Source organism: Leiobunum rupestre, chromosome 4 (genome assembly GCF_980474605.1).
Source record: "Leiobunum rupestre chromosome 4, qqLeiRupe1.1.hap1, whole genome shotgun sequence".
NCBI classification, from domain to species: Eukaryota; Metazoa; Arthropoda; class Arachnida; order Opiliones; family Sclerosomatidae; genus Leiobunum; species Leiobunum rupestre.
In genome coordinates, this window is record NC_143387.1 from 21,820,216 (window position 1) to 21,830,084 (window position 9,869).

A 9,869-nucleotide genomic window follows, 5' to 3' on the forward strand; every position below is an offset into this window, starting at 1 on the left:
TTTTGTAACAGACTGTACAGAACATTTCATTTTACGGAACAACTTGAAAAAAAAAACAAAAAAACCTTGTTATCATGAGATAAGCATTATACGAAAAAATAAACATAGTACAAAATCGTAAGACATTTAAGCGACATTGAATAAGAAAAAAAAATTATAAACGAAAATGAACGACGGAGATGGGATTCGAACCCACGCGGGCAATGCCCAATGGATTAGCAGTCCATCGCCTTAACCACTCGGCCACCCCGTCCCCTGTTGACACTCTATTATCGCTTAACCGACATTGAATAAGTTAAAAAATGATAAACGAGAATGAACGACGGGGATGGGATTCGAACCCACGCGGACATTGCCCAATGGAATAGCAGTCCATCGCCTTAACCAGTCGGCCACCCCGTCCCCGGCGACGCTCAATTTTCGCTTAGGCGACATTGAATACGATAAAAATGATCAACGAGACAGAACGACGGGGATGGGATTCGAACCCACGCGGGCAGTGCCCAATGGATTAGCAGTCCATCGCCTTAACCACTTGGCCACCCCGTCCCCATCGACCTTCAATTATCGCTTAAGCGACATTGAATAAGATAAAAAATGATAAACTAGAATGAACGACAGGGATGGGATTCGCACCAACGCGGGCAATGCCCAAAGGATTAGCAGTCCATCGCCTTAACCAGTCGGCCACCCCGTCCCCGGCGACGCTCAATTTTCGCTTAGGCGACATTGAATACGATAAAAATGATCAACGAGACAGAACGACGGGGATGGGATTCGAACCCACGCGGGCAGTGCCCAATGGATTAGCAGTCCATCGCCTTAACCACTCGGCCACCCCGTTACCGTCCGTATTCAATTATCGCTTAAGCGACATTGAATACGATTAAAAATGATAAACGAGAATGAACGACGGGGATGGGATTAAAACCCACACGGGCAATGCCCAATGGTTTAGCAGTCCATCGCCTTCACCACTTGGCCACCCCGTCCCCATCGACCTTCAATTATCGCTTAAGCGACATTGAATAAGATAAAAAATGATAAACTAGAATGAACGACAGGGATGGGATTCGCACCAACGCGGGCAATGCCCAAAGGATTAGCAGTCCATCGCCTTAACCACTCGACCACCCCGTCCCCGTCCGCATTCAATTATCGCTTAAGTGACATTGAATACGATAAAAAATGATAAACGAGAATGAACGACAGGGATGGGATTCGAACCAACGCGGGCAATGCCCAAAGGATTAGCAGTCCATCGCCTTAACCACTCGGCCACCCCGTTACCGTCCGCATTCAATTATCGCTTAAGCGACATTGAATACGATTAAAAATGATAAACGAGAATGAACGACGGGGATGGGATTAAAACCCACACGGGCAATGCCCAATGGATTAGCAGTCCATCGCCTTAACCACCCCATCCCCGTCGACACTCAATTATCGCTTAAGCGACATTGAATAAGATAAAAAATGATAAACGAGAATAAACGACGGGGATGGGATTCGAACCCACGCGGGCAATGCCCAATAGATTAACAGTCATCCTTTACTTTATATCGTGCTGTACTGTTGCCAATGTACAGCGACATATGTTTGATATATAATTGCAGATCACCTACGATGTAGTTGTTTTTTATAGCGTACTGTTCATATTTGACAAACACGTTAACTGTCGGTGTCTTCAAAAAAGGTAGCGTCAATTTTAATTTTTACATAAATAAATAAATAGGGTTTCCAAACTTTAGAGTTGCTATTCAAATCAATTGTTTATTACAGCAAAAATTATTATTAACAAAAATGAAAGGTTTTGAAAATATATTTTTTGTTAGTTAGGTTGTTGAGAAAGTTCTATAATATACTCTTGCAAATTTACTGTTATGTTCCAGAAATCAAAAGGACTACTGTTACGAAATTTTCGTAAATACAATGAGTGTATTGAAGTAGTGGATCGAGTTTTTTGACAATCTTTTATATCGAGCGAGCATATTTGGTACGTTTCCATGTATGCTCTACAATTTTTAATTGGTAACCTTTTCAACCACTTACTGCCGTTCCGGCCAAGACTTTAGTTTACCGTGAAAATTATTTTAGATATCTCTGATATAAAATTTCGCAATTCTACATTTTTTAAAAAGTATGCAGCCTTTTCTAATCGTTTACGTTAGGATTAAGTAGCCAAATTAGGGAAGAACTGCACTGAAGAAATAAATTGCCCAGGAGATAGCTCAACTTCCACTATTGAGGTGGGCGACTTTACGTAAGGAGATTACAATTAAATATGACCAGGTTAAAGTCTACGGGATTTTTTTTCATTTAAATTAGCTTAAGAAATAATAATAATTTAACTTCAAAGCGCTTACAAGAGAAGATTCTAATTGAGGTTTGTCATGGCTATAGTTAATAATTTATAAATTTAAATTAAAGTTTATATTCGGAACGTTAAACGTGTAAACCATATTACGTCAGTCCTGGTGGCGCTGATCATGATGGCGTTGTGTTGCTACGAAGAACGGTGGATTTCGGAAATTGTTTTCACGTTTCTTGAAATCATAGATTTCCACCGCTAGGTGTTGGAATAATTTTGTCAATGATAAACTTGTAGAGCGTCATCGAAAACGTAAGTATGTCGTTGGTTCTAAAATAATTTAGGAATTTTTCACATACAACACTCGACTTGGAAATGTGAAAAAATGGGCAAGCTAAAGTACTTCGTCCTATAATTTCCACAATTTAAATTTTCATTTGTTGCCAAAAGTAGGATCCTTTTTAAAGGGTATTTTGATTTGAAGTACGTATGTTGGAAAATAATTAAAATTTTCAAAAATAAACCTTAAATTTAACAAAATACGAACAAAACTTTAGCTAAATACAAAACCAAATTTAAAGTACTTAAAATAATGGGTGATATTTAGGTTTCTTCTTTTTGGGGTTCTTAAAGGCCTAGGTTTTCTTCTGCCTGTTTTCCTTTAAGTTCACTTCCAGCCGCGCAAATATCCTGGTGGTAGGCCAACGTGTTGTGCGGTTGACCTACCACCAGGATAATTGCGAGGCGGGAAGTAAACTTAAAGGAAAACACGCAGAAGAAAACCTAGGCCTTTAACGTTAGAACGACATTTATACAATCAAGAAGTGGAAATTCTTTTAACAATGTCACTAGGGCCCAGGGGAGAGACTCAATATGTATTTGATTTATTTTGCTTCGGCTAATTTTTTTCCAATTGAGGGAAGGTTTAGGAAAGATTTCTACGTTACGGTTTGATTTTGGTTTTTCTTTGGCGTTATTTAGATTCTTGGACGACTGTGTATCCGCCAACAAGGGATGAAAGTTCTTCATAACACAGACACGATCTTTATTTGAATATTTTGGGGGTCACAAAGTGTCACGATGTCCAAAATGCATCTTGAAGGCTATTATTGGTGACCTTTCCGGAACCACTCTTTGAGTCCGTATTGATTGAAACTTGTCGAACGTCAGTTATGCGTGATCATACTACGTTATGAAATTTCTATGCTACGAAACAGAATTTATTCCTAAGAATATATTGATATGTTACATTTTTATTGCAGCATCCAAGAGTCCAAAGGAGTAAGCTAAAATACCGAGAGATGTGGTAAAGCAGTTAAGGAGGAGAGAGTCAATAGTAATAGTTACCAAGAAAACCATCTTAAAAAAATCAATTTGAGCTGTTTCTACTTTGCTCGTATCCGTTCCGAAGTGACAACATTCGCAATGAGGCTATTTATGATATATCTTATTATTTCATTACCAATAACCTTTTTTGTAATCATCGTCTTATGGGCTGCTATAAATATATGCAATAAGAGTGAAAATAGTTCAAATGAAAGCGATACATTGACGATAAGAACGACTGCTGGCGAAATTGAAGGAAAGATTTGCAATATATCGATTGAAACAGCCGATGGTATTAAAAGTAGCATCATCAATGCTTTCTACGGTATCCCCTACGCTCGGCCTCCGATTGGCGAATTGCGCTTCAAAAAGCCGGTTGAAACGAAGCCATGGCTTGGTGTAAGAAAAACTTTGGAACAGCCGAAAACGTGTTTTCAATTTATAAATCATCAAGCTAGTTACTTATCAAGTTCGGAACTGTCGGAAGATTGTTTATACTTAAACATTTGGGTGCCAAGTCATATTCGCAAAAATGCGACTGTTATGGTCTATATCTACGGTGGTTCGTTTGCCGAGGGTTCTGTTAAAACGTTTCCGTACGCGAGGTTTTCAGCCACTGCGGAAGTCATCGTTGTGGCCATGAACTACAGACTAAGTTCACTGGGTTTCCTTTACTTCGGCTGTGACGAATGTCCCGGAAACGTGGGTTTGTGGGATCAGCAATTGGCGTTGAAATGGGTTCGCGAAAACATTGCTAGCTTTGGTGGCGACCCGAATCGAGTGACGCTTTTCGGACAGAGCGCCGGCGCGGCATCCGTCGGACACCATTTATTAAATCCCAGAAATCAAAATTTATTTCAACGCGCTATTCTTGAGAGTGGTAGCCCTTTCGGTCTTTGGGCGGCCGAAAACAAAACTACGGCTATGATGAAGTCTTACGACGTTGCGAAAAGCGTTGGCTGTTACCAATTGAAAGTCAACTCTCTAATAAAATGCTTACGAAACATTGATCCGGCTAAATTGGTTGAGACTTCGGCAAGCTTAGGTAACGTTTTGGCGTTGTATCACGTACCTGTCTTCGATAATAAAATTGTGTTCGATGACAGACGACAAATTTTAAGGAATCTGACCCGGAAGGAAGTGATGATGGGCACAAATTCGGACGATGGAGCTATTATGGTCTACTTTTTAATGCTCACGAACCAGGTGGAGCCGGATGAAGTATTTCGAGAAACCATAAAGCAATACCTGGGAGTTACGAACGAGCGATTGTTGAATTACTCTAACTACCTCTATAGAGACCACTCGGACGATAAGAAGGAATTTGCCGAAGAAATTGCTTCCACTAACCTTGGAACGGACGTATACTTTACTTGCAGTATAAATGAGCTCGCCAATGATTTAGCGGAAGCTGGCTTTCCGACATTTATGTACCGGTTCGAACACAGACCTATCTACGAAGATCGTCCGAAATGGGTGAAGGCTGACCACGGCTCGGTAGTGCCCTTCATATTGGGGCTGGTGGCCGCAACCGAAATGCAGCTATCCACAAGAATGATGAACTACTGGGGAAGTTTTGCAAAACACGGGTAGGTACAGTTATTCCACTAGGTAATTTATTTGAAAACATTTTACGTGAGTTAACAATTGTTATAATATATGCGTCCAAAATAATAAGGACGATTGACTTGAGATATTCACTCTTCAAAAAATCTTTCACTCTGCTTACCATTTTTGCTCACCCAAGCACTGCTTCCAAATGTGTATAAGGCATTTTGCAGTGTTTGAGAGCATTACTGTATGTTTTGGTTTTCTAGCAACGTCAATAGACTATATTTCACAAGATATTACACGCTAAGGCTGGTAAAATAAAAATAAGTGAAAAGGTAGAAAAGTCCACAATGAAAAGGATTAAAACCACTTAACTCAAAACTGACTTAACGAAATTAAAAAACTTACGAGTTAGTCATACCAATAGGTTTTCGGGTATTTTACCGTTCTTTGCATTGCAGTTCAAAGGTGTTTCTTATGAATTTCACTTAATATATGGCTAGCCGATATTATGACTCAGCGATTTCACCTTAAATAATACACGACCTTCAATAGGTTAGTAAAAGAAATACACGGAACAATAATTAAGTCATATTTAATCGTAAATAATTAATTAATCGAAATTTCCATTGGGTAAATTGTAAGTTGCAAATTCCCTGGGCCTTACTCGGTTAACCGTTCCACACAAAACGTTTTTATATGTACGATAGGAAGAGTGTGGAAAGACAAAGGCTGGCGCAAGAACTGCTAGTTCACGTAGAAAGTGTTATATTTATTATTTATACCCAAAACATTTATTACTATATTTCTTTAGTGTTTACCATAAATTAAGTAAATAATAATTGATTAGTTAATGAGATGTAAAGTCATAGCTCAAGGCTAGTTTTGCACTAATCCACCTTTATCTGCGCTTAAAGATAACGAAGACCTCCGTGTAGAAAACTCGATTATGACATTTCTACACCACAAATAAGTAGTTAATATTTTAAAATTCATGTTTATTTTACCAAGATTCAAAAAAGATTCAATAATTATGAACAAGAACTAATGGCGCCAAGAAGAACAGTAATCTCTCCCATTAACTCAAACTTTAACTGTATTTTATAACAATTAATCAGTTTAATAGTGTAATAAGGGTTCAAGCCTTGTATAAAATCACTTTCACGGTGTTAACTTTTTCCGTTGACAGGGATCCTAACTACGAATGTTTCTGTAAACACGGACAAGCCCTCAATCACAAAGGCCAAGATCAGAATATGACTGCGACACCGTCCGCTACTGCGATGCGGTTAGAATCCTGGCCACGATACACGAAAGAAGCGAAAGGGAGATTAGAAATTGACATTAACACTTCTCTGAAAGCATTTGGAGGGATTAACGAAGAAAAATGTAGATTCTGGAAAACCAACTTACCAATTTTCGGTCATTAAAATATGATATAAACAGACATAATTTAAATCATTGATGGGCCAACCCAAATTAGTAAATGAATTAATTCAAATTAGAAAATGCATCAATCCAAATTAGAAAATGCATCAATCCAAATTATAAAATGGATCAACCGAAATTATAAAATAGATCAACCCAAATTAGAAAATGGATCAACCCAAATTAGAAAATGGATCAACCCAAATTAGAAAATGGATCAACCCGAATTAGTAAGTGGATCAGGCAAACCCATACATCTATGCGGCCGGCGGAGTGCTTGGCTAGGGCAGAGGTTTATATACGTCTCGCAATACGGCACATTAAAAACACAAAATTATTTTAAGAATCAAACTGCTATAGCTAGTTTGGACCGATTTTCATCCCAACGTTGTTTTTTTTCTACGTACAAACCGATCCTAGTCTTAATCTAAGACCATTTACACCTGGACTGGAGTCAAGATAGGCATTTCCGTCAGGGCCGTGCTTAGGGGGTGGCGAGCCGGGCGGTCGCCCAGGGCCGCTAAATTTTTACCATAGGGATGTATATACCGGAGGGCCGCTAAACTCACAATTGTCAGTTTCGCCCATGCATTTCGCCCGGGGCCGCGAGACCTCTAAGCACGGCCCTGATTTCCGTTTTTCTAGAGTCCCCGCTACCGAAGCGCCGCCACTGGCCATCATATGAGGCTACGAGCAGTAGCGGCCCGAGCAAGTTTTTCTGGTGGTGCTAGATCTCATTGCGAGGTCAGGCGTTTCGGTCTTGCGGTCAAAAATTATTGGTCCGGTCATGCCGATCCGGTTTCGGCGCCCCCACCTAGGGCCGGCGCTGCTACGAGGTGAAAGTGATATCCACTCCGCTTAAAATATCGGCGTCATTGGGCTCAACAGTACAGTTGTTATAAGCCACACTGCCTAAACACCGTAGCAATTCTCAAATAACTTTACGCAATTTTGGTTCTTCGTAGGCAAGTGTTTTCGAAAACCATCGCCTCACAGCTATTCTGACAAACAGTTGTTAAGGAACACTGATAAGTCTTTTTGATAAAATTATGAAATAGTTTTTACTGCCTTACTGGACAAAATCATTATCAAATTGCGGTGTATATTCCGCTAAAGGGTCATTCCACGACAGAGTGACCCACCTTGTCCACCCTACTTTCTCCAATTATTGTGAAAATTTGTATATGGTTATTTTGAGATACGTCATAGGGGCATTTCGCGAAAGTGACCTTGACCACTAAAACAACTCTTGGTTTTCTCAGCTTCTGGTTGATGTAAATAGGCATACAAGGTATCATTTTAAAGGTAACGGGCAGCCGAATACGAAAGAATACTCGGTTTGACACCTTAAGTATTTTAATCTACAACAAAACAGGGTTTCAATGATTGAACCTTGACCCTGAAAATAGCTATTTTTTATTTTATTTATAATTTTTTTTTCGGAATTCTCCACACACAATACAGTTAAAATCAAAAATATTGAGGGTAATTTTTTTGTTTTTGAGATTAAAAAATGTTTATCTAACCCCTCCCGTGTTAAAACGATTAGATTCTTAACCATAAAAATCATATTGGTCGTATTTATTTAAATTTAACTATATTATTTATTTACTAGACAAATACACTAAATAGCATTTTTCTATTTGTAATTTATCTTCATCTTTTATGATATATTTATTTCTGCATTGATTAATTTGTGTAGGGCATTGCAATTTGCATAATACATTTTCGGTGGGGACCCAGCAAATCAATTGAAATAATGACAGTTCCCAAAATTTAAGCCCTCTAGCTGTAAATTTGGGCGTCTTATGATTTATTGAAATTTACACACAACGAAGGATTTGCGGCCCCAAAAATTCAAATATTTGATCATAACTCGCAGTGAAATTACCCAATACTAATACAAATGAGTCACTTTATCATAAATGTTATAAGAAATCCGAATCTGGCAATGAAATTTAAATCGGACTATTATTGTTGAAGATATTAAGGTATTAGGGTGGCTCATTTGACCCCAAAAATCGAAAATGACGTCACCTTCTATTTTATTAATTTTTTTATATGATAGTTCTCCTGACTTAAGTAACTTATAATTCAAATATCAACAATGATAAACTTTTATTTTAAGTATAACACTTAGTTCATTTTATTTTGCGAAAATATTTTAATTTGTAATGTTGAATATAGAGGTCGCTTTTTCAATACAGTGCAATTTAAATGTCTTGTATTTATCATGAATGAATTTATATATGTATCTTTTATTAATTTCAATTATAATTGAACATTAAAAACCATTCAGTGTATCTTAATTTGGCTCTGAAATTTGTTTTGAATCATTATTGTAGAAGACATTTGGGGGTCCTCTAGAACCCGCAAAAACGGGGATGACGTCACCTTCGATTATTTCGATTTTTTAATATGTTAGTTATTTTGTCCAAAGTAGCTTATATTTAAAATATCAACAATGAGAAACGATTTATACTATGAAACATTTTGATTTTTGATTATGGTTTTTGGATTTAATTTTTTTATTTATATTGCAATTTCATCATTAAAACTCCATTGAGCATAATTCAAGAGTATGATTAGTTCATTTGTTTTAACTAGATATAGTTAAGATAAATTTCGACTATCCTCAAATTCTCGAAGAACGGTTGAAAGAAGCTAGAACAATCCACTTTGTACCAACGGATTTAAATCATACGTCGATTTCTAGACTTTCCGGAGATGACGATTATTCTACGGTTTCGGTTTGGTAACGGAGAAACTTCACTTTTAAAGTCTCAAACCTGGAAATACGCTGCTTGCGTATATGGGGCAAAATTATACTTTGGCGTTCTTCTTGATCTTAGAGAAGAACAGGACTAAGCTCGCATTAAGGTTCTGCACCGTCACTGATTTGTGCATTCACACAAATCGCCAAGGAGAGACGATCTGTGCTGATCCCATTGTTGATATTTTATATAATCTACTTGGGCCAAGATAACTAACATATTAAAAAATCGAAATAATCGAAGGTGACGTTATTCCCGTTTTTGGGGGTCTAGAGAACCCCCTAATGTCTTCTACAGTAATGATCTAAAACAAATTTCGGGGCCAAATTAAGATACACTGAATGGTTTTAATGGTACAATTATAATTGAAATATACAAGTGATTGATATTCAAAATAAGTTCTGATAAATAAAAAGCATTTAAATTGCACTTTATTGAAAAAGCGACCTTTATATGCAACATTACAAATTAAAAATATA

General features: G+C 37.7%; 1 protein-coding gene and 5 non-coding genes across 6 annotated transcripts; 1 reads left to right on the top strand and 5 right to left on the bottom strand.

The window, feature by feature from the left end:
* Positions 1–171: 171 nt before the first annotated feature.
* On the bottom strand, positions 172–253 carry TRNAS-GCU (transfer RNA serine (anticodon GCU)). The gene has a single exon. It is a non-coding gene; the product is annotated as a tRNA-Ser (tRNA).
* Positions 254–320: 67 nt separating this feature from the next.
* TRNAS-GCU (transfer RNA serine (anticodon GCU)) lies at positions 321–402 on the bottom strand. The gene has a single exon. It is a non-coding gene; the product is annotated as a tRNA-Ser (tRNA).
* Positions 403–467: 65 nt separating this feature from the next.
* Positions 468–549, bottom strand: TRNAS-GCU (transfer RNA serine (anticodon GCU)). Its single transcript has one exon. It is a non-coding gene; the product is annotated as a tRNA-Ser (tRNA).
* A 213-nt stretch (positions 550–762) lies between these two features.
* TRNAS-GCU (transfer RNA serine (anticodon GCU)) lies at positions 763–844 on the bottom strand. The gene has a single exon. It is a non-coding gene; the product is annotated as a tRNA-Ser (tRNA).
* A 362-nt stretch (positions 845–1,206) lies between these two features.
* TRNAS-GCU (transfer RNA serine (anticodon GCU)) lies at positions 1,207–1,288 on the bottom strand. Its single transcript has one exon. It is a non-coding gene; the product is annotated as a tRNA-Ser (tRNA).
* A 2,448-nt stretch (positions 1,289–3,736) lies between these two features.
* LOC149947090 (acetylcholinesterase-like) lies at positions 3,737–6,618 on the top strand. Its single transcript, XM_090170839.1, has 2 exons — positions 3,737–5,226; positions 6,378–6,618. The coding sequence occupies exons 1-2, from the start codon at positions 3,737–3,739 to the stop codon at positions 6,616–6,618; spliced, it is 1,731 nt and encodes a 576-aa protein (XP_090026965.1).
* Positions 6,619–9,869: the final 3,251 nt, after the last annotated feature.

Bases quoted from the DNA above. Each gene is read 5' to 3' on its own strand.
- LOC149947090 (XM_090170839.1), top strand. From the start codon at position 3,737: ATGAGGCTATTTATGATATATCTTATTATTTCATTACCAATAACCTTT. The intron at 5,227-6,377 runs GTAGGTACAGTT...TTCCGTTGACAG, and splicing joins GGAAGTTTTGCAAAACACGG to GGATCCTAACTACGAATGTT.